We start from the raw sequence: 23,668 nt of genomic DNA, 5'->3' as shown, positions 1-23,668 counted from the left end.
GGCTGAGCAACTAAATAGGTTCTGGGAAAGGCCAGGACACCTGTCCCCAGCCCCTGGAGAGAGAAGGGAGAGGAAGGAGGGAAGAGGGACACTGCACTTCCTGGGTGCGATAGGAATGAGGCAGCTCCAGGCTGGTCAGAGGTCAGGGGTGAGCAGAGTCTTTCACTGAGGATCAGGCCTAGAGAGGGCTCTGACTTTCCCAAGGCCGCACAGCCTTGAAGAGGCCTTTCGCCTCCCACACAATAGAAGGGGCATCCTCAGCCTGCTTGGCAGTAGGCACAGAGAGCAGCAGGGTTTCCTCCAAGAAGCGGGGGGGAGGCTTTTGCTCATGGGCTCTCCCCCTCCGAACTCTTACCTCTGAGCAAGACCTGTGAGGCTGCCATGGAGAGAGTGGAGGAGGGGCTTAGGGCATTTGGGAATGACTTGAGGAAGTCCAGCAAGACTGGAAGGGGTCTCTGTGGGCTGCAGGGGAGCCTCAGGACTCGCAAAGGGAGGGGCAGGGGCCTTCCCTTCCTCCTCCCACCTCCTGGTCCTCCTCCCCACCGCGGAGGCTGGGCGGGCCAGGCGCCCCAGGAGGAGGCGGTGTCCCTGGCTCCCTGCCCACCGGTGCAGCAGGGCAGGGCTGGATGTTTGGGGGCGGGGCTGTGCCTGGTATTATAAGAGGCCGCCAGGGCACCGAGGCAATGAGCTATCTGCTCGGCTTGGCAGCAGGACGCTGACCACAGGCACGCTGTCTGCTCAGGTCCAGTCTGTGCCCTCCACCGCCGCTATGGTCGCCATGCCCACCGCCTGGTGCTCAGTTGCTCTGGCGCTGCTTGTGGCCCTGCATGAAGGTGAGCCGCCCTGGCCTCGCCTGCTGCAGCGGCCTGGGTCTGTCCGTGGGTGTGCCCCTTGGGGTCGCGGTGCACCCCCCAAGTCAGCCACGGGCATACAGGAGTGGGATCCTGGCAGCAGTGGTGGCTTCAGGGCCTCTGCAAGTACAAAGGTGGTGTAGGTACAAGGCAGCCACCAGCCCTCCCCACCGGAGCAGCTGGGGCTTCCCCGGGCTGGCCGGGAGCTCCTGAGGAGTGAGAATGCCAACTACCTCAATTATGCAAGAGGAGGAGCCCGGCAGGTCCCCCTGTCACAGCTGTGCCGAGTGCCCTGACCCACCTCTCCACCCTCTCTCCTTCCTGTGTGTGCAGGCAAGGGCCAGGCCACTGCCACCCCGGAGCAACCAGCATCCTTGCCCCATGCCCGAGGCTCCCACCTGCGTCCTCGGCGTTGCTCCTGCAGCTCCTGGCTCGACAAGGAGTGCGTCTACTTCTGCCACCTGGACATCATCTGGGTGAACACTCCTGGGTGAGCAACTGCGGGGATCCAGGCGGGGCTGCTAGGAGCGGGGCCGGGGGGCAGGTGCTGGGGGCTCCCGGCATACTGAGGAACCTCTGGCACAGTAGGGCTCTCCCTGGGCCTCCAGATAGGATCATTGGGCTAATATCAATACTTACCAGTTATTGTTTCACTCCCACATGGGGGCCACCTAAACAATATAGAGGGCTATCTCATGAGATTTCTCACAACAGCCTAGTGAGAAGGTATTGACTGCATTTCCTAGCTCAGGGTACTGAGGCTCAGAAAGGTTAGGTGTCTTCCCCAAGATCACACAGGAAGGAGTAAGTGGTAGGTGGAGGTCCCATCCTAGATCCTTGGATGCCAGAGCTCATATCCACTCTGCCATGCTGCCCCTGCATGATCTTCCAAGAACAATAAGATTAATGACAGCACCCTTGTCTTGACTGTGCCAGGCCCAATGCCAAGGGCTTCTCGTGCATTATCATCTCAGGAGCCTCCCATCTTCCCCTTTGAGACAAGTAGTGTTGTTGTTCCCAAATGACAGAAGAGAAACCTGCCCTGTGTCACCTGGCAGGGCTGGGATGGGGGCCCCATGCTGTTGCTGTCTGTTCTGTCTGCACCCGCACTGCCTCTGGGCCATTGCATACTTCAGGTTGAAGTTTTTGTGTCTATTTGTGGGTTTTTTTTTTCCTTTCCCCAAATTGCAAAAGGCAGGAGAAGCCCAGCACGTAAGCGTGTGTAGAGATAATCCGCATCCAAACACTCGCTAAGGGCGGGAGCGGTGCCAGGCCCTGCATGCCAGGTCTACCTGGAGTCATTGCAACTCCAACCACATCTAAAATTAGCTCTGGCACCTGAAGGTGCTGGTCCAACCAGCCACAGGGCCCCTGCCCTGTCCCCAGCCCACGTTGGCCTGACTCTGATTCTGAAGCCAATCCCGCCTGATCTCACACACATGCAAGCACACACATGCACACACATGTACACACACCATTTTTAAGTTAAAGCTCTAAGACACATTTGTCAGCCCTCCAGGCAAGTGGTAGCCAGGTGGGGGGAGCTTGGCTGTGGGCCTGTGTGTTTACTTCTGTGAGGTGGCATTTCCTCTCCTCTTCCAGGGCAAGCTGACCACAGGGGTACCAGCCTGGCTCCATTAGCTTAAGTTCCTGCCTGGGATGGGGAACAGGTGGGAGGACTCCCACCTCCCAGCCTGGGGAGGGGGCAGTTGCTATCTCCTCATCCCCATGCCAGGAGTCTTAGTGAGCAGGGCCAGGTAGGGCTAACAGAGGCCCAGAGAGAGGAGGGGTCTTGTCCAGAGCTACCTGGCACCTTAGGGAGGAGCATGTGGTAGGACTTCCTGAGGTCAGGGACTAGTCACCTTCTGTTGCCCTAATGGCATGGGTGACCATTCCAGTGTGCAGTGTGGACAGTCCTTGCTTGCCAATGGTCATGGTTTATCTAATCTCCTCTCTCCCTCTTCCCTTCTCCCTCTCCGTCTTTCTCCACCCTACACCACTACCTTGCTGGCTGCCTGCCCACAGACAGACAGCTCCTTACGGCCTGGGAAACCCGCCAAGACGCCGGCGCCGCTCCCTGCCAAGGCGTTGTGAATGCTGCAGTGCCAGGGACCCCGCCTGTGCCACCTTCTGCCATCGAAGGCCCTGGTAAGTGGGAACCCAGCCTGCAGGGGCCCGGGCCTGCCCTGACAGCAGTGGCTGTCTGGGAGATGGGCAGAGGAGCAGAGTGGCTAATGGGGGACAGCAGGGTCCTCAGGGCCATAGGCTGCTCTGGGTCCATGGGCAGTGTCCCTTCCTGCAGGGGAGCAGCCACAGCAGAGTCCCTCCTGCTGCCCAGCTCTGGGGGCTTCTGAGAGCATCGTGTGCAGAACGGATTCTCCCCAGGCAACAGCTGAGGCAGCTCAGACCCAGACAGAGGACAGGACTTGTTCTGTCCAGCCACACAGCTAGTTAGAAGGAGAACTGGGCCTTCAGCCTTGGTCTGACAGACCAAGTCCACTGGGCTTTGGATTCAGACCTGAGACTCATGGGAATCTGGAGCTTTCTTGGTGGAGAAGCAGCATCTGGAGCTGGGAGTTCATGGCACCATCCCAGGGTTGACCCAGAATTATTGGGGGGCCTTCACCAAGGTTCTTACTCTCTTGGCCTCAGTTTTCCCATCTGTAAAGGGGTGGCAAACTGTTCTTTCCCTACTGCACTTGGAGCATTTGGGGAAAGCAGAAACTTGGCTTTGCAAGCCCAAGTCTCCCCTTCCCACGATGGGTTATGAGAAATTCCTCCTCTGAGACTCAAGCTGTGGCTCCACCCCTGCCTCAGTTTCCCCTGCAAAGGGCCATGCTCAGCTGCAGGTGGCCAGATTCTGGGAAGGCCAGCCGCCCAGCTGCCTCTTTCTGGGCTAAGAATACATTCCCGATAGCTCAGTTTTCCTTGGTCCCCACCCTGCCTGGGAAAGGAAGGATGCCAGGTGCACATAGGTGGAAACAGATATGCTCCTGAAGGGGTGGAGGGGAGTTGGGGCTGGGTGGGCCTGCAGCCAGGTGGCATTGGGGCCCTGGACAGCCCCTCACTGAGGCCCAAATGCTGTTCATTTAGGGCTGGAGCTGTGGCAGTCTCAAGTGGTGGGTCTCCTACAGACATGTCCCAAGCTGGAAGCACATGGACCTCTGCAGGAGAGCTCCTCCAGCGGCTGAGGTAAGGGGCACCTGCCCTGATTCAGTGTCTCCTGTATGTCTTTCACATTTCCCTTCTCCATGTGAGGCAGGACTGGGTCCACATTAGGCAGCCAAGAGAATGGAGGCTCAGAACGCTGAGGCCCTTGCCCAAGATCACACAGCTGTCGATGGCATCTGCCTGACTCCAAAGCCTGTGCTCTTAACCACTCTGCTCTTTGTTATCACTGGGCCTGGAAGTGGAGTTTTTTAGAGGGCTTGAGGGCTTGTGGCTGTGGAAGGACATTCATTTAGGCTGTGTCTGAATCAAGCATCTCTCACATACTGGCATCTAGGAGGGCCAACTATCCAGCCTTCTCCTTCCCCCGTCCCAGTGGGTTGCCTCCCTGGCGGCCTCAGTAGGGCTCAGCTCAAGGCTTGGCACACAGGAGGTACCCATGTATGTTTGTCCAACCAAGCTAACTTGAGTACAGAAACCCCACATCTGGCTGTGCAGTAGATTAGCTTAAGAGGCAGCTTCTGAGACAGGACTGCCTGATTTGAATCCCAGCCCTACAACAGACAAGCTTTGTGACCTTGGGCTTATCACTTAACTTCTCTGTGCTTCAGGTTCCAACTTTTGAAACAGGGACTGAGAGTCATCCATCTCATGGAGTCATGCAGTTACGTGGGTTGACATACAGAAGTGCCTTGAGCTCAGTCTGGCACCCAGTGGAAGCTCTGGAGGTGTCAGCCACTCCTGCCTCTGTCCCTGATGACTCCTCAGGGTTGGCTAATGCTGGGCCCAGTTTGACCCCTAAGGGGCTCCCATCTTTGTGGAGCAGCAGAAACAGAGGAGAAAAGGCAGGATGTGGAATAGGCAGGACCTGGCACATAATAAACAACTGTCTTACGATTTTTTTAAAAGTCAAGATAAGACTTTGCAAGTGCATGCCACTTCACAGTGCCCCAGAGCTTGCTTTGCTGACCTGTACCCATCCTCATGCCAGTTCAGGCCTGTTTTTCTTGAACAGACTAAGAAAGGGGCTTGGATAGGTTGAGACACTTGCCTAAGTTCCCATAGCTGGGAACTGATGCCAGCCCCCTAGCTCCCAAGGTAGAATGATTGAGCCAGGACAAGGCTACCCAGATGTTGTCAGAATTCCCCCACTAGGTTCAAAGGGCAGCTAGGACCCATATTTGTCTGGGTTGGACCACCTTGAGCTGGACCTTGAAGAATGGGAATTTTAGTAGATAGGGTTTGGGTAAGGGGAGGTAAACACCCTAGAAAGAACAATGTGAGCAGAGTGTGGAATGGGAAGGTAGGTCACGGGAGATTCCCTGGCCCGTGCCTGGCCTTCTGGTTATTACAGTGGCATTTTGTGTTATACATCAGCTTTGTCATAGCCCCTGTGGGCAAAGAAGCTTCTAGGCCTAGTCTGATCTCTCCGTGATATGTGACATGCAGACCTTGCTTGCAGTGTTAGCTGTGTCCACCCTACCCCAAGGCAGCTGCAAGTAAGGGATCCAGTCCTATTACAACTGCCTCTTACAGGGAACTCCCAGGCAGTCCACAGCTCCTGGGATGTGAAAGTGACCCTTCTCTATTCCAGGGACATTTCTGCAGCCAAGATCTGCTTTGCTAGGCGACAGCAGGAGGCAACAAGGAAGCCCAGGCCTACACACTCCAGGCGGAGGAAGAGATAGTGCTGGCTGCTAAAGGAAATGGAGAAGGAAGCTTGTGTGGAGACAGGAGGAGAGGGGCGGCCCTGGGCTGGGGCACAGGCTCCAGCCCCCGTCCCTGGAGACGGAGCCTCCTTCAAGGCAGCTCAGTGCCCTCATACTGCCCAGGAAAGCCTTCAGCCCCCAGGCTGCCGAGTGGCCTCCCACACTGGCTGTGGCCCCACAGCCCTGCTGAAAGGAACCGCCTGGGGAAAGGCTATGTCCCAAGAGGTGTCCGGTCGGCTCTAACCAGGAGTGACATGCTCTGATGGATGCTCACGCCAAAGCCAGCCCAGGAGGCTGGGTGGGCCTGCCCAAGGTCTGGTGTCTGGGCTGGCCCCTGTCTGTTCCCTCTAGCTCTCCCTCCCAGATTCCTTGTACCCTCATACCCTTGGGACACTCCTGGTGAGAGGGCCTGGTCTGCTTCACCTGTCTGTATATAACTTATTTGCTCTAAGAACTTCAAGAATTACAGTTATTTATTTTAATGTATTTTTTTAGACTCGATTATTTACCTGCGGACTTGTTTATAATAAACAATGAAATGGTACTCTGGTATTTTGTTTTGGCTGAAGCAGGGTGGGAGGCACCTCTCAGGAAGAGGCTACTTGGAAGTTAAAGGGACAAAGGAAGGGGAAGGAAGAGGCCTGAGGCAGGTAGTCAGAGCTCCTCACACTCTTGCTGGCATCTCTGGCTGCTAACCCACCCTCTCTGGGCTTTTACCTCTCACATGCCTGGACAGCCATTGATAGCTTTGACACCCAGGATTCCAGGACCTACACTCCCCATCAGGCCAGGGCTTTCCCAGGAGCACATTTCCCAGGAGCCCTGACCCCCGTGAGGAAGAACACCATGTTGACACATATTGAACTCCTACTGTATACTGGTACTTCACCCAGATTAACTGGTTTCATCCTCACAACTCTCTGATGGGTACTTTTATTATCCCCATTTTACAGATGAGAAAACTGATAGACAAAGAAAGCAGTTGACTTGCCCAAGGTCACACAGTAAGTGAGTGGTGACATCAGGCTTTGAATCCAGAGTCTATAGTACATATGTATTTATGTATTTAACAAATATTTGTTGATTAAATTCATGGACCACTACTACAGTGTGACCTTGAACAAATTTCTTTCTGGGCCTCAGATTTTTCTGTCTATAAAATGGGAAATAATATTTCCTATCTTGTAGGGCTGTGTGAACACTAAACAAGCTGCTAAGCTCAACCCTGGGCCTGGTAAGAGGCAGAGGCTGCTTGTCAGGCCATCACTGGTGATTATGTAACAGGTGGGGCAGGCCCAGAGCAAAGGGGCCTAAGGGGAGAGATTGCAGCTGCTGGGTGGAGAGGGGCAGTCCAAGAAAGACCTCTGGACCAAGGTGCTATTCCCGTAGTCTCCAAAGACAAGTGAGCCTCAAATAAACAGAAAGAAAACCAGGAGGGAGGTCCAGATAGAGGGGGCAGGAAGGTGTGGCTATAGGTATGGCAAAGGAGGTCCCCACGGAGGAGCCATGTGGCCAGAGCACAGGGAGGGGAGACTGCAGGAGAGGATGCTGGAGGGTACTCAAGGTCCAGGGCCTTCTCTTGGGGGCCATGGGGAGGCATGGAAGTTCTGTGAGCAGCAAGGGACCTGCTCAGAGCTGGGCTTTGCAAATGTGACACCAGAGGGCTGCACAGGGCAAGAGTGAATGAGGGCCCTGAAGGCAGAGAAGCAAGTTTTCCCCCCACCCTTCAGGGTCCACAGTACATCCTGGGTGGTTAGGTTGGTGTAACAGGACCGGCCTAGTCACTCGCTTCCTACTGCCGCCCAGGGCCAGAGCATACCTCTCAAGTCCCAGCTGAGCCTGATGCCAGTGGAATTTCACACCCTGGTCACTCAGCATCCCATTCAAAATGACCCTGCCTCATTGGGACCCCAGAAGCAACAGCCAGTGGCCAGGCTGGGCAGCTGAGGGGACAATCCTGGAACAACAGGTGTGACGGAGGCTGGGCAGAGGGGTGATGAGATCCTGGCTGAGGGCATGTCGTAGGCCCAGGGAACCAGGCATTCACTGCCCCTGGCACCAGCCCCAGTGGCCCTGGCCTGAGTTCAGAGATCAGAGACCCAAATGATTCAGTAGCAGAGATGATTCAAGAGAGGAGAGGAGGACTCGGAGGCAGGTAAAGGCAAGACGACCCCACAGTACTTTGAATCCATGTTCCCAGGAAATGGGGAACTCTGCTTGGGCCCTGCACTTTAGGGGTGTTCTGCCCTGGCCCTTCCCCAGTCACAGGTCTCTCCACTGGACAAGAAGTTTACAGAGCCAACGGGCCGTGTGCACCTGAAGTCTGCCTGCTTCTAGGCACATCCCAAGTAGCTGGGGCAAGTGTGGGTGACAGTGGGACAGAGATTCAGAAGAGACAGGATGATCTGTGGGCAGCAGCTGCCCAGTAAATGGAACTCTGAGAAGAAAAGTGTCAACAGTTTAGGAAGTTTGTCTGGATTTGGGGGGACAAAAATCTCCCCTTTTCCTGCCCTCTTCTGCCTTCTCATAAATACTTAACAGGCTTTCTGAAGGCTTTGTAGGTCAAATTTGTTTTCTTTTTTTATTGGAACACCAGGCAGAGATAGGCCAGAAGGGGGCACAGGGTGACCCCGATGTGTTGGAGTTACATGCGCAGAAGGAAGCTAAGACACAGAGCAGGGGGGCCCCATGTCCAGGGCCATGCGGCCTGATACATGTCCAGCCTTTTTCCTCCCTGGGCTGCCTCTCCTCACCAACCCCCTCACTCAGGAAAGAAGCCCAAGGAATTTTTCTCTTTCTCTCTCTTTCTAATTAAAGTTAGATACCAAGTTGCTGGATTTTCAGTTCAGAGGAGTCATATGCTCATGAGTAATCACCTCCCAGGAGGCTCGTGGGCAAGACAGACCCAGTTCCTGCCCTCAGAGGCCACGAGAGAGCCCATTAAGAAAACGCTGTTAAATATTAAGATAAAAATAGTATCTAACATTTATTGAGTGCTAAGTGCTTTCTGCATATGAATTCCTTGGTTCCTACAGCAACCTATGCAGCCAATCCTATCATTATTTCCATTTTATAGAAGAGGTAACTGAGAGGTTAAGTAACTTGGCTCAAAATCACACAGCTAGTACATAGCTGAGCTGAGATTTAAACCTCAGGGTCTAAACTTCTATGCTGTCCTGACTCTCTGATAGGACAATCACACTGTGATGGAGCCCCTGGAGTAGGGAACTCAGGGGAGCTTCCTAAAGGAGGTGACATCTAGGCCAAGCTCAAGGGAATCAGTCAAGTGAAGAGGATGGTGGACCAAAGTGTTCCAGGCAGAGGGAACAACACACGGTAAGGCTCTGAGGGGAAGGGAGGTATTCTCAGCCCTTTTCAGGGAGCCAAAAAAAAAGGGATGTGGGGAAGCCTGGAGAAGGGAAGATGGGAATGGGCAGTGCCCCCCTGAGCACCAGATCAAGCCTGAGCACCTGGCAGGGGGAAGGGCCTCCGCCCAGGAAGATCTTCAGTGGCTCTCACCCCTTGAAATGCCCTGCATCCATGCTTCAGCCACCCTTGCTGCCCTCAAGAGTCTCACAGGCTGGCAGGGAAGACACACAGGGCAAAGTGAAGGGGCAGAAGGTGGACTATGTTATGGCTGCCCTTCAGCAGGTAAGGGAAGCAGGGTGAGGCAGGGTCTGAAGGATGGCTAAGGTTGGCACAGGCTAGGATGAAAGAAAGGGCGTCATAGGCTGGGGTGGGAGGTGGTCTGGCCGGAGCATGAAAGAATCTGGAGAGAGGCAGCCAGTCTAATCAGCAGGGGCCAGGCTGGGAATGGCATTCAATGCCAGGAATGTGAACCTGAGTGACGAGGAGCCAGTGAAGGTGGCTAAGCAGGGGAGAGCCAGGACAGGAGCCGGCCTTCAGCTGCTGCCTTAGTGTTGGCCCCTCCCTGGCCAGGGCTTCCAGCTCAAGAGGGCCCGCCCAGCCCCTCTCAGGGGAGGGCAGAGTGTGGGCCTCGCCTCAGCCTGCCAGGAACCGGAGCCAAGAGCCCTCAGCAGCTAGGAAAGGGGCTGTGTGCGGGCCCGCCAGGAGCCCTGGAAGAGGAATGTGGCCTAATTAATTCTCTGAAGCGCAGAGGGCCTCGCCTTGAAGAAGCAGCTGCCAGGACAGGCCTGCCAGGACGCCACGGGCCCAGCCTGTCCATCACTCAGTGAGGAAGAGAGCAAGGGGGACAGCAGCAGAGAGCTGGCAGACAGGAGCTCAGGGGACGAGCCCCCCGCCTCCAGGCACACATAGGTCCTCTGGTCCTTTCACAGTTAATAATGCAATAATAGTAATAGTAACAGCCAGCAGGCTATGAAGGCTTTCAGTGTGCCAGATCCTGTGCTAAGCATGTTACACCCACTTATCCTCTAATCATCATAGGACCAGTGAGGTGGGCACTGTTGTTTTTTCCATTTTGCAGAAGAGGACGCTGAGGCTCAGAGAGATGAACTTCCCTGCCCGAGATCATGCAATCAGAATGCACAGGCAGGAAAGCTGAGATGTGGGCTCTGGGTCCGGGAGCATGTTCTCGCAGCCACTCTGTTGGGCTGGCTCAGCAGGGGATCCTCAGGGAGGTAGAATGCCTTTCCCAAGGATGGCAGATTGAAAAGGGACCCCAGGATGCCAAATGGAACAACGACCTGCAAGGAAAGGTCGTGCCTCTGGCATCAGCTCACATCATCTCCTCCTGAGATTTCCTCCCTGGCCAGAAGGTCACTCCCAGGGATGGTCGGCCCACTACTCCAGGCAGGCGGGCCTGGAAGAAACGATCCAATCTCCCTGGATTCTCTCCACTCATTTGGTCCCTGTTTTGCTGCTTGGACCCTGTCCCAGAGGCATCATAATGGCACCATCAGCTGGGCTGCACACTCTGAAACTCCTCTCAGAGACTCTAGTCTCCCTCCACAGGTGGGACACGGAGGCTGCAGGAGGCTCAGGATGATGCAGGGATGGGATGGACCAGGGCCTTATAGCTAGAAAAGGGCAGAGTGAGAACAGGCACTCAGGCTGGCCTGAAGCCAAGACTCTGCACTCCCCTGACAGCAGGCCAGAAGGAGGGCAGTGCAGCTACAGCACTTCCCCTCTCGGAGCCTCGGTTTCCTCATCTGCCATGTGGGATGGAAGGACCGACCCAGCAGGCCTGCCCTGGAGTTCATTACCAACAGCCCATGCTCACGATACTTCATGTGTCAGGCACAGTCCTAATGATAGGTTCTTTCTTTCAATTTAGAAAATGTACCAAAACAAGGTTTTATTTATGACCACATAATATATCATCATAAGGCTATTCCATAATGCATGTTACCTCACAGATGTATATTTAAGTTCATTTGATTTCCCATCAATAAACATTCATTTGCACATAAATTCTATATTCACTCCTAATTCTTTTTGCTACACATTTTTTATTGAGACATAATTTAAATGCCACAAAATTCACCCTTTTAAAGTGTGCAATTCAGTGGTTTTAGTATATTCACAAAGTTATACAACCATCACCACTAATTCCAGAACATTTTCATCGCCCTCAAAAAGAAGCACCACACCCTTTAGCAGTCACTCCCCATATCCCATTCCCCCAGACCCTGGAAATTACTCATCTGCTTCTTATCCCTGTGGATTTGCCTATTCTGGACTTTTCCTATCAATGGACTCATACAATGTGTGGCTTTTTGCATCTGGCCTCTTTCACTTAGCATGATCTTTTCAAGGTTCGTCAGATGTAGTATGGATCAATGCTTCATTCCTTTTCATGACTGAATAATATTCCACTGTGGGGATAGACCACATTTTGTTTACCCACTCATCCACTGATGGATATTGGGAATGTTTCTACTCTTTGGTCTAAGCACTTTATTTTAGCCTTCAGCAGCCCTATGGGGAAGTACTTACAGACAGAGACTGAGTTCCAGAGACATTAAGTGAGCAGCTATAGGAGTCTTGGCCCCAGGTCTAGCCCCAGAGATGATAACTTTAACCATTGGGCAGCACTGCTTCCTCAGGTGAAGTAAGATAGTTTAGGTCAGCACCCACAGCAACCAGGGGCAACACCCACTGGGCCCTCAGCAAAGGGTGGCATTTCTCAGCAGTGTTTCTAAAGGTGACAGAGCCAGGGTCTGCCAGGCAGAGCCACAGTCTAGAACAGGGCCCCCAGTGATAAAGAATCACTATCCAGGCACACAGTTGATCCTCCCAGGAAGGGGACATCTCTCCATACCCAGGTGGGCCGGCTTCCACTGCCCACTTCATTGGCTTGCAACCCAGAGCACGTTTCTCCACCCACCCCCATCAAGGAAGCCATGGCTCCTCTTCTGGCCCCTATGCCTTGCCACTGGGCAACAAGGGGACAATCCTTGGGGGCATCAAGGTCAGAGATGCAGTCAAGGCCGTGCATGACCTGGAATGGGCTGCTGCCTCCTCAGGGCCTCCATCTGTTGAATAATGGGATAAAAAATCTTAATTCTTTCTTTTTTTTAATATAAAAGTAAGACGATATGTACCCAAAAGATTGTGGTTAAAAAAGTCAAAAGAATGTAGGGGCATCTAGAATAAAAAGTAAGTCTTCTCCCCACTGCAAGGTAACCACTCTGAGAATACGCTATGGAGCCTCTTTCTATGGATTCCGATAGGTTTTATATTCAACTTTTAAGAAGTGTTTAAAATAATAAGTGGAGACATAAGTCTCCCTCTTCTGTGACTGCTCTGCTCACTCCATGGGCATCTTTCCAGACCAGTACACATGAATCTACCCAGTCTCTCAATTTTAACTGTTCACAGTGGTTCCTGGCACGAACAGAAGGCAGTTTAGTTAACCATTCACCTGCTGATGCCCTTTGCAAGGCCTCCATTTAGTATTTGCATAAACACATTGCAGTAAACACCTTGTTTATACATCTTTGTCCACAGAGAGCGGGTTTTTAAATGTTGAATTGCTGGGTCAAAGGACACGCACACTTTCAATATTCCGATGAGACTGGGATTGAGATTTGCAATCCTGCACCCACTTGGTGCGAATGCCCTTTTTCTTACATCCCCTCCAGCACTGGCTGCTCTGGTGTAGCTTCCATTTCTTCATAAGGAACCTGATATGCAAAAGCGATACACATGATACCTCCCAGGGTGAGAAAGGGAGGGACCTGGAGGCACACCCATGTCCCACCCCAACCAGCTGGTACAGAGGGTCCTCTGGGTCTCATAGTGCTGTGGTATCTAGGATCCTGTTCGGCTGCAGGCCTGTTTCTTCTGTGGCTGGCATCAGTCCCCCACCTCTTGATTGGTCCCCCAGGGAGCTCAGTGATGGTGGAGGGGCTGGGCAGTCTCCTTCCTCAGCTGACCCAACCTCTCCACCAAGAAATGTGCCTTTGAGCAGGGCCTTTCTGGATTAGCATCTTCGTTGGAAAACATGTGCAATGGGAGACTTGCAGGTGTTTTGAAGAGGGGAAGACTGGGGTGTCCTGCTGCCTTGCAACCCAGGATCCAAACTACCCTTTTGGAAAAGGCTAGATCCCAGTCTTGCCTCTTCCCAGACCTTGCTGTGTAGACCCAAGAAGGCCACTGTCTCTCCTTGCCTCCTGGCTCCCAGCTGCCAGGCTGGGGAGATCCCTTCCCGGAAGTGGGTACAGATTCTGCTCCATCTGGAGGCTCTATAGTTGCCACGCATGTTAATTACTCCCAAGGTGGAAGGAGGGCTCCTCCTGGGAGATGGCAGATTGGGGATACGGAAAGCACAGGGAGGCCAAGGAGGGGGGCAGACCCCTACCACTTGAGACCAGGCATCTGAGGCTCCCTCCCTATGACTCTGATGCAGTGCAGTGAACTTGGTATGCCAGAATCACACCTGGCTAATATGAGATGGTGCATGAACACATGCACACAAGGGGACACCTATGCGTACAATGTGATTCTTGTGTGCACAATTGGAGATGCTTCTGCATGTCAACAGGCCTTTCAGTTTGTGTCTTGTGTGATGGGTATTCATGCACAATCCACATATGTGTGCATTCCTGTGCTTGCCAACATGTTACAAGTATGAGTGACTGAATGTTCCCAAGTATGTAAGTCTTTGCCTGGTTGTGACTACAGAGATGTGTGTGCATGTCTGAGGATGCATATATGCTTGCAGGGTGTGTGTGTAATTTCATGCTTACAGATTATGGGTGTGTGTGCCCTTTTATGGATATGAACTTTTTAAAGAATTATTGGCATGTGCTCAAGTGATATGGGCATACATGTAGGCATATGTGTTTGTGTCCAAGAATGTATAAGTACACATGCATGAAGAATATGTAAGTGTAGAGTGAGTGTGTGCATTGGTTTGCACTCATGCGTGTGGATGTAGGGGTGTTTCAGTGCACATGTGGGCATAACTATGTATGGAAATGTCCTGTGACTCTGCAGATTCCAGTACACATCCACGTGTGTTTGCACCCCTGGAGGCGCCATGCTGGGGTCTGCAAACCGACCGAGACCTCTCGTCCAGGCTCCATGCCCACCTTGTCTGGACCTCTCCCCCTACTCACACTGAGGAACAGAGGTCTGTGTCACCGTATAAACTCTAGATGTCTTATTTTATTTGCAGGCAGATTAATTATCTTAGTAATTAGCAAGTCATTATAAACCTTGCTGATGTTAGTAACAAACATGGATATATCATAGATGCAAAATTCATATGGAGTTGGAACAAAAAGTGTGAAAGTCGAGGATTTCCCCCTTCCCACCCAACCTCCATCCAGGGAGCTGTTAGGGGTCTGGGCTGGCAGCGTTGGGTAAGTTCATACAGGCCAGGTTGCTCAGGACGGGCAAGGGAGGAGTCAGAGCAGAGAGACCCTGCCTCAATTTCCAAGGCTGCCACCTTTCAGGCTCCATCCCCACCCCACGCACAGGGACAGTATTGTCTGGACCCAGGGGCCCCCAGCTGTGGCCCTGGTGAGGATGGAGGAGTGGGTGTAGCAGAAAGAACCCTGGTCAGCCCCTCTCTGACAGTCCTTGCAACCAGGCAAGTCACATTCCCCAGCCCCCATTTCCTCATCTGTTACTCAAAGTAATCATACCTGCCTGGGACTTCGATTGCCAGGAACCTCAAAATACAAGCTGCCTACCTTTCTCTGCTCACCTCCCTCCTGTTCCTAGAACAATTTCTCCCCCCAAACCCCAGCCCCTCTGGCTCCTCCCTCTCCCTCACTGCCTCCTTGCCCTGGGCCTGTCTCACAAACTTCTACCTCTATGTCAAAGCCCACACCCCTGTCACCACCAGGCCACATGATTGTCTGTCTTCCCAGCTATGAATTCCCAAGGCAAGGAAAGCTCAAAGCATTCCTGGGTCCCTGGGGCCTATCCTGACCTAGCATGGCTTTGATATCAGTCACTGAGTTTGAAAACTGAAGGTAAAGAGGGAAGGAGAGAGGAGGAAGGCTCTGTGAGGGGAGCAGCAAGGTTCGGCATAAACAGCAGGTCACTGGTGCCTCCGGACTAGGTGAGTCAGCCTGATCCTTGCCCAGGGGAGGAAAGGAAAAGCTCCGTTTATCAGTCTCCCCCAGGTGCAGCACCACCCCCACCATTTACAAGCCTTATCACATTTGATTCCCACCACACCAGAGGTAAGCAGTATTTTAATTCCCATTTTATAGAAGCAGAAACTGACCCTCTAAGAAGGTGAATCAGCAGCACAGATGGGATTCAAGCCTCCCCGACTCCAGGGCCTTCTCTCTCTCCCCTCTTAGGTTCCTTCTCTCCTGGATTCACCTTGCAAATAAACTCCATGCCCTAGAATCCTAGTTTGGGTCTGTTTGTGAGGGCCCCAACCCAAGCCAGAGGGACAGCAGCTGTGGGGCTGTCAGTGCCTGTGCAGCCAAGACAACCTTGCCCCAAGGAATCCCATGTCTCAAGGGACCTGGTGCAGGATCAGAAGCAGCTTAGCAGAGGTCTGGGGCAATCCAAGGAAGCTGGGCAGGGGGAGGCCAGCTGCAGTCCCAGAGCTGTGCAGTATCAGGTGGAGACGTGGGGCTGCCCATGCACTGGGGTGGAGGGCATAGGTGTGAGCCAGCAGTGGACAGAAGGCAGGCAGGGCTTATCTCAGGGCCCAAAACCACACCCACACCTCCCTCCCTTCTGCAGAAGTGTGCCTCAGACACCTGTTCCCTGGCAACCCCGGGGCAGACCCTGGCTAAAAACCCCAGGGCCCTCAGCTGGGCCTCTCCTGCTCAGCCTCTGCTATCCTGGGTCCTTCTGGCAAAGCAAGGAAGCTCCCTGGGGTAGGTCACAGATGTGAGTCTGAACAACTCAGTGCCCTTCTCAGGCCTCAGTTTCCATTCATAAAATGGTATAGGACCTGGGTGGGAGTGAGGAAGAGGGGGCGAATGAAGTGATCTTCGTTCCCCTTGAGGGTTTTGCTCTTCAATTCTGCCATCTATCATTTGCACACAGAACATTGGATATTGTATGTCTTGTCCCTCATCCTTACATGCTTCCAGAAAAGGTTATTATTTAACCCAGAGGAATAAGGTTCTAATGGTGGAAACTCAAGCGTCAGAGAGACAGAGCTTGACTATGGGGGTTGGCCTTCCTTACACCCCTCAAATCACACCATGTCGGCCCCCAGGCAGGTAGCCATGTTAAGTTGAAAAAGCACAGAGTTTAGAACCAGACAGACTTGGGCTTAAATCCTGTGTGACTCAGAGAAGCCCTGTAACCTCTCTGGGTTCAGCCTCCTTGGCTATAAAATAGGCTACCCATGCCCCACTGGGCCTGGGCAAGCATCTTCAATCTCCTTTAATCCTCAAGCCAGTGAGGCAGCAACTCTGGTCCCCAGTAGACAGAAAGGCGATAGAGTCCCAAGAAGAGCAGGCAGGCACTAAGGGGACCAGCCACCAGTCAGTGGGGCACAGAGTGGTCCATCACCTGCCCACCCCCTCCCCAGGGAACCCTGGGCCTGGACTGGGCCCTGGCCATTCCAGCCCTCCTGTGCTGGCTCAGCCCTGACTGGAGGCTCACCCACTGCCCAGTCCCTGCACCTAGCTGGTGGGGCGGCTGGAACCAAGCCTGCAGTATCGCCCCTCCCCTCAGATACCTTTGGCCTCAGGAATGCCAGGGGCTGGGCCAGGAGGTCAAAGGGCCCACAGCCTGATCCTACTGCCTTGAGAAGATCTTAGAGTCTTAGGCAGGCATGCCCCAGCCACAGAGGGAAACTGAGGCCCACTGACTTCAACTAGGAGGGCAGGCCTCCTTGCTTATGTAAATGGGGATCAGGACAGCAGAAGATGAAAAATGAAATCAAAACAAGCCATGGACCCACAATTCAAGGAATGTACTCCAAAGAAATGCCTAGATATAGTCACCAAAAGATGTGTACTAGAATGCTCACAGCAGCACTATTTATGATAGTCCCAAACTGAAAACTACCCAGAAGGCCGTCAATCATAAAATGAATAAATAAATTGAACTACAACTGCACAAAACAGTATGGATGATCTCACAAATGAAACATACAAAAGAAAAGAGTATATCCCAGAAGACTCCATTTATATACAGTTTTAATGGTGCTAGAGGTTAATGAGGTCGTTTCCTTTGACAAAGGCAGTGGCTGAAAGGAGACAGGAAGGGGGCTGCTGGGGCAGTAGTAATGTTCCTTTTCTTAATCTAGGTGCAAAATGTATGTGTACCTTCAGTTTTTGGAAATTCATCAAGTTGTACATTTATGATTTGTACTTTCCTTTTTTCTTCCTGTATAGTAGTCCACTGCATAAATAGGCCACAATTTGTGTATCCATTCTACTGTTGATTCAAGTTGTACTGTTTCCATTTTCAAGACTATTACAAATAGTACTACTTTGAACACTTTTGCACCTGAATTTTGGTGAATATGTGTATATCTTTCCCCTGGGTGTGTGTCTAGGGTTGGTATTGCTGAATCATAGGATATATGTATCTTCAGCTTTATTAGACACTGACAGTTTTCCAAAATGGTTTACCATTTCCTACTTCCAACAGCTGTATGTGACAGCTTCTCATCCTCACTAGCACAGGTGCAGTCAAAGTTTCTCCTTTTAGCCATTTTGGTGGGCGTGAAATGGTATCACCTTGTGGATTTAATTTGCATTTTCCTGATGCCTAACAGGGTTGAGTCCCTGTCTTAGTTAGAAGTCCTGGGATCAGACCCTGAGATAAAGATTCCAGAGCAAGTAGGTTAGTTGGCAGGAGTATTAGTAGTCCCCTAGGGCTGTCACAACAAAACACCACAGACTGGGTGACCTAAACAACAGCCATATATTTTCTCACAGGTCTGGTGGCTAAGAATCTAAGATCAGGGTGCCATCAGGGTTAGTTTCTGGTGAGGCCTCTCTTTCTGTCTTGAAGATGGCTATCTTCCTTCTGTGTCCTCACATGGCCTCTCCCCTGGGTGTGCCTGGAGAGAGAGAGATCTCTGTTGTCAATTCCTCTTCCTATAAAGCCACTGATTCTATTACATTGGTGCCCCACTCTTATGACTTCATTTAACCTTAACTACCTCTCTAAAGGTCCAAATACAGTCACACTTGGGGCTGGAGGGACACAATCCAGTCCATAACTGCCAGTGGTCCTAGGAAAGCTCATAAGGTAGTGAAGGAGTGAGGGGGGTGGGAAGAGACCACTGAAGTATGTGTCAACAAGCAAGTCTCCACCTTGGGCATCTGGAGTTCAATCCCTCAGGGAGACCGTGGGGAAACTGTGTAAACCACACACCTCAGAGTCATCCCACTCAGGGAGCAAGGGAGCTGGGTTTTTATACACAAATCCCTGTCAGTCATTGGTTGAGGGCTATTTCAAGTTATGGGAGGGAGTTAACTTCCTGGTCTGAGGCAGTGTAGCCTTCCCAGGCTCTGCAGAAGTCCTGAGGCTCAGAGCTGTAGCCGTTGGCCACTGGAAGAAACACAAACTGCAGCACATCTGCACATGCTGGGAATGGCCAAATTCTCACTTGCATGAAGTGCCTACTCGAGCGCAGCTGGGTTTGGAAGGATGCATATTGATTGGCCGGGCAGGAGAGGACATTCCAGCAGTGGGACATCTGGGACCACATAAGAGGAATATGAGACTGAGGTAGGGACCAGCAGAAACACTACCATGGAGGTCAAATGGAAGGTTGCCTTCTGGAGGCTCTAGAAAGGGCAGATGCCCCACATATATGCTGTCTGCTTAGAAACCCAAGCTGGGCTATATCCTTAAGGCTATCTTCAAATGCTGTCTTCCAGCACCTCCCTGTCCTTGGACTCACCCCAACCAGTCTCCAGCATAGCACACACCCCAAGTCCAAGAACGCCTCCCATAGCCAGGAGACAAAAATACCACTCCCAGCAGAAAGGCTGCAAGCCAGGCCTGGTTCCTGGACAGACAGCAAGTACAACTGAGCCCCATCTTCCCAGGACAGCGAGGCCCAGACCACTGCATGGGAATCAGGGGAGTCAAAGGCTGACTGCAAGGTTGGCCCTGAACTAAAGACCTTGAGCTCAGGTAGAGGGTGCCCTGAAATCTGAGAAAAGCCACTTACTATATAACTTCATGTCACCTGAATTCAGACTGTGCTGCCCTCCTAAAGTCTCCTCACGGGTCGAAAGTTTGCACTGTCCACAGAACCCACACAAGAGTCAGGGAAAGCCTGGACTTGGGGTATGAGCTTGGATGGGCACCTCACCCACACTGTTTTGGCCTGTGGGAGACTGGGAAGTGGGAACCTAAGACAGGCCTGAGCAGAGTCCTACTGCTCTGCACAGCTCTCAGTTTGGAATCCAGCCATACCCAATTCTGTAGCCAAAAAGCAAGCATTTTCTTTACAGACAGAGGTATAACCCTGACGGAGGCCAGGCATCATGGACACCTGTTTGTCAGTCATGCCTTTCTTTGGCAAGCCACATCTCCCCCGTTAATCCAGCTCCGTCTGTGTGGCTCAGATGGGGCAGCCTCCTCACATGCCCAGTAGGGGGACACATGAACCATGCCTGGCTAACTAGAGCACACACACACATGCACACATGCAGTGTGATTGGCTCAAGGACAAACACATAACCCAAGCCAGGCCAATAGGAGTCTTCCCTGAGACTTTTGCTAGAACTCTCTGGAAACTCTCTTCTGAGGTTGTGAACTGTAAAGATGAGATTGTAGCAGCTGGTGGACATCTTACATCACATGGAGGAAAAACAAAGACCAGCAGGCCTGGCTCAGAAATGGAGAGACAGGTAGTCTTAATGGTGCCAATTAAACGTCTGGATGCAGCATGTCTGAAGTCTTTGGACTTCTCATTTGCCTGAGACAATACATATCCTGTTCTACTTACATCAGAGTTTCTATCACTTACAGTCTAAAGGGTTCCGATTAAAACACTAGGTGAAAATACAGCCAAGCCCTTTCTGCACCTTCATATCCCAAGGATACCCAGAGATATGCAGGGAGTTCCTCTCAAGAGGGCCACTGCAACTGGAATGTTGCAATGAGGCAAAGATCCCTGTCCTGCTGCCCTTCTTTGAGAAGTGACAGTTGACTAACATGAAGTGGGGTAAACACTGCCAACAGTTCGTGTTCAAGAGTTCAAAGTGTTACTCACCCTGGAATGGCTGTGTCTTGGCAAGCTGCATTCCCTCTGACTCCTCAGAGTGCTCTGGAAGGTGGTGACAGCTGCAGTGCATTTGTCTGGCCAGTGGTTCTGGGGCCATTTAATTAATTTTTCATTTGCTGAAATGTGGAGGCCAGAGCTATATAGATTTATGAGAAATGGAAGAAAATACATTTTTGCAACTCTGACATGAATGAGCACCATTGCACATTGCTCAACTGATTCACTTATTAATTCAATTAAGTTCAACAAACCACCTGAAGAGTCATCCATAGGGGTCTAGTTAAATAAATTATAGTGTGTAGATTTAAAAAGGTAAAACAGCAAACATACTGTTATAGAAATACGTCTGTAATGTATAAAGTGTTGAAAGCAATTCACACAATCATGCCCCAACAAAGTGCTAGTTTTTAAAAAAGCAAGTTGTAGAATAATACATATAACATATGCCCATTAAAAAAAATAAAGCCTGGCAGCCTTACCATTTGCAGGAAGTTTATCATTTATGCACTAAAATGTGAGGAGAAAAGAAACACTGTTGGCAACTAAAGGTAACTCCTTCTCACTGGAGACTTGGTTGGTGCAAACTTCAGTTCCCCGTCAGAGCAATCTCCCCATGACAAGAGGCCTCCCTTCCGAGATGGGATCTGAGAGCTGGAAGTTTGGGTGTTCTCACGGCATCAGGGAAGGGCCACTCTCTGGCCTCATCTCACCTTCTTGTTGGGGTGTCTCATCCTGATGGTTCCAAGCCCTGCTTTCTGTCCCAGATGCTGTTACTGTGCAGCTTCTACCTTTACTCAGGGTTCTGTCCTGACTCGGGAAAAGATTGGCAGAAGCTCCAGAAGAGCTGAGCTGACTCAAATCTGCAAGGTGAATCTCCTGGGGTCTTGCTAGGACTTCAGGATAATTGTGTCCCTGTCCAGTGTTCTGCCTGGCAAGTGACCCTCCAGACCTCTCAATGGCCTTCTGTTTCCTCCAATTGTCTGGGTGCTGGGAAATTAGGGCCTCCCTCCCACAACACACAGGAGATGAGGGTGACTCAGGGCAGAATCCCTGGTCTTCTCTCTGCTTAAACACCCTGGTGAATGTTAGGCCCTAAAAAGAAACACCCACATCCTAACCCCTGGAACTTGTGAATGCAATTTGGCAAAAGGGTCTTTGCAGATGTAATGAAGTTAAGGGACTCAGGATGGGATCATCCTGGATTATCTAGCTGCACATTTGTCCAACGACAAGTGCCCTTATAAGAGAGAGTCAGAGGAAGATTTGACACAGAAGAGGAGATGTCTCAGAACCAGAAGAAAAGGCCATGTGAAGACAGGCAGAGATTGGAGTGACTCAGCCACAAGAGTGCCAATAGCCACCAGAAGCTGGAAGATGCAAGGAACAGATTGTCCCCTAGCGCCTTCATGGAAAACAGCCCTGCTGATATGATTTCAGACTTCTGGCCTCCAGAACTGTCAAAGAATGAATTTCTATTGTTTTAAAGCACGGAGTTTGTGGTAATTTGTTCGGCAGCCCAAGAAACTAACATCCACTTCCTGCTGCCCTTTCTACTCTACTGTGGGTGTGGGCAGCACCCTATAGAGTTCTAGAGGTGGGCAGAGGCCCCTATCTGGGATTTCTATCTTTTCCACAACCACTACCCAGGCTGGAGCTCGAAGAGAAAGGCCTGGCAGTGGGTCCCTCTTTCAGCATCTTCTTCTTACCTCCTCAGATTTGTTTTCCCAACTCTCTAGTGGCTGCTTTGAGAAATGCAAACACTCCCCATTTCCTCCCAAGCTGGGCAGGAGATTCCCTTATATCACACACTAAATTCTCTCTCCTGTGCCTTAGAGTAAAGCACCATGTGTAGTCCTCCAGGATTTGCTTTTGATATCTGGAGGAGAGTTCTGGAAACAGAGAGATCTACTTTCTCTCTCACCGTGTTGATTCTCTATCCATCTTCTGTTTCCCTGCACTGCTTGAAAATGCCCCAATTTTCATTCTGGAGTCCACCTTGCCCTCCTACCAACTATGTGCTTCAGAGAAAGATGACCCCAACTTCAGCTCCATGGGCAATTCTAACTGGGTCATGGAATCCCATCCCACTTGCCAGTGTGATGGTCCAGCAACTCAAACCTAAGCACTAGTGTAGGGCACACCCCTGGCCACAGGAGAAAGCGGGCAACCCTAGCCAAGATGCAAGGGGAGACGTGCTGGGAGCTTCTGGGAAAGGTATGCCCTTGCTTTTAAGGAGGATCCACCAGAAGAGATGTGTTCTCCCTCCCTCTGCATGTCATGGTGGCAAATGTGTAGCCTGGGCATTTGGCTTTTTGAGGTAAGCCAGCCCATGGATGAAGCCAGCAGACAGAGGAGGGCACAGCCAAGGACTGTAGAGACATGGGCAACAGTTGTGTTAAGCCAGCCCTGAAGTCCACCCTATTTCTGGAGTCTGGTTACTCACACCAATACATCTCACTGTTAAAGCCAGTTTGTGCTGAACTTTGTGCAGCCCCAAGTATCCTAACAATATTTCACTCACGTAAGCCAGTTTTTAAGACCATTTTCTTGTTATGGGCTTTGCAATCCTATTTTTGGGTTCAATAGCTAAATAAGCATTGTTCTTTATTTCCTTTTATATTATTGTTTTAACAATTTTAATCCTCCCTGAGGTAAATGGGTGTCTCTGGGTGAATGAGAGAAAAATCTCATACAAGAAAATATGAGAAAAATGTACATTATTACATTTCAAAGAAACAATCCACATTACACTAGCATTCACACAAAAATCTGGAGGAAAAACTTCTGAACTGTTAACAGTGATTGCCTCTGGGGAAGAGAACTCTGGGGGGAATAGATCTCCCTTTCTAGGTTGTTATTACTGTAATATTTGAATTTTTAGAGCAAGCATAAATTACATTTGTAATTTAAAATCCTAAGGATTAAAAAGTAATCCAATGTACCCAAGTTCCCTCAGGTCCCTGTTACGCATAACTGTCAATTATGTGTGTGTGTGTTGGGGTTGGGTGGGGGAGGAGGTGGGTATCTGCTGGTCAAAGTGATGACTGGAAGAAGGATAGTAACAATATTTCTTTAAAATTTAGAGTTCGTGTGTTTGACAGCTAGCACCAGCCTGATTCTAGCTGAGTGAATGTTCCTGCCACAGAAAAACCTCAGCCAAAGCTTTGCCACATGGTGGTCTGCAGGACTCTGGCATCTCCTGGAGGTCAGGAAAGGGGCTGTGACTCTGATCCAAAGCCTGGCCCTGCCTCCCTCCCATCCCGAGTCTCAGGGCAGAAGGTACCCACGCTGAGCTGAGGTCTGAGCATCCTCTTCACAGGCTCCCAGCC

At 51.4% G+C, this 23,668-nt stretch overlaps 1 protein-coding gene and 1 long non-coding RNA gene across 2 annotated transcripts; one reads left to right on the top strand and one right to left on the bottom strand.

The window, feature by feature from the left end:
- Positions 1-676: 676 nt before the first annotated feature.
- EDN2 (endothelin 2) lies at positions 677-6,266 on the top strand. The gene is made up of 5 exons (XM_017641139.3): positions 677-833; positions 1,185-1,341; positions 2,877-2,999; positions 3,945-4,043; positions 5,614-6,266. Exons 1-5 carry the CDS (start codon positions 770-772, stop codon positions 5,705-5,707), a joined length of 537 nt encoding a protein of 178 aa, XP_017496628.1. The 5' UTR covers positions 677-769; the 3' UTR covers positions 5,708-6,266.
- Positions 6,267-10,999: 4,733 nt separating this feature from the next.
- On the bottom strand, positions 11,000-21,309 carry LOC118969096 (uncharacterized). The gene is made up of 3 exons (XR_005056992.2): positions 20,819-21,309; positions 20,328-20,475; positions 11,000-12,186 (listed from the first exon to the last, which is right to left on the bottom strand). It is a non-coding gene; the product is annotated as an uncharacterized lncRNA (long non-coding RNA).
- Between the last annotated feature and the right edge of the window lie 2,359 nt (positions 21,310-23,668).

The sequence above is a fragment of the Manis javanica genome, chromosome 4 (genome assembly GCF_040802235.1).
Source record: "Manis javanica isolate MJ-LG chromosome 4, MJ_LKY, whole genome shotgun sequence".
In the NCBI taxonomy this organism is placed as follows: Eukaryota; Metazoa; Chordata; class Mammalia; order Pholidota; family Manidae; genus Manis; species Manis javanica.
This window is presented reverse-complemented; position numbering and strand designations above follow the sequence as displayed.

Coding starts and splice junctions, on each gene's coding strand:
- EDN2 (XM_017641139.3), top strand. CDS start 770: ATGGTCGCCATGCCCACCGCCTGGTGCTCAGTTGCTCTGGCGCTGCTT. Junction 834..1,184: donor GCTTGTGGCCCTGCATGAAG/GTGAGCCGCCCT, acceptor CTGTGTGTGCAG/GCAAGGGCCAGGCCACTGCC. Junction 4,044..5,613: donor GAGCTCCTCCAGCGGCTGAG/GTAAGGGGCACC, acceptor TCTCTATTCCAG/GGACATTTCTGCAGCCAAGA.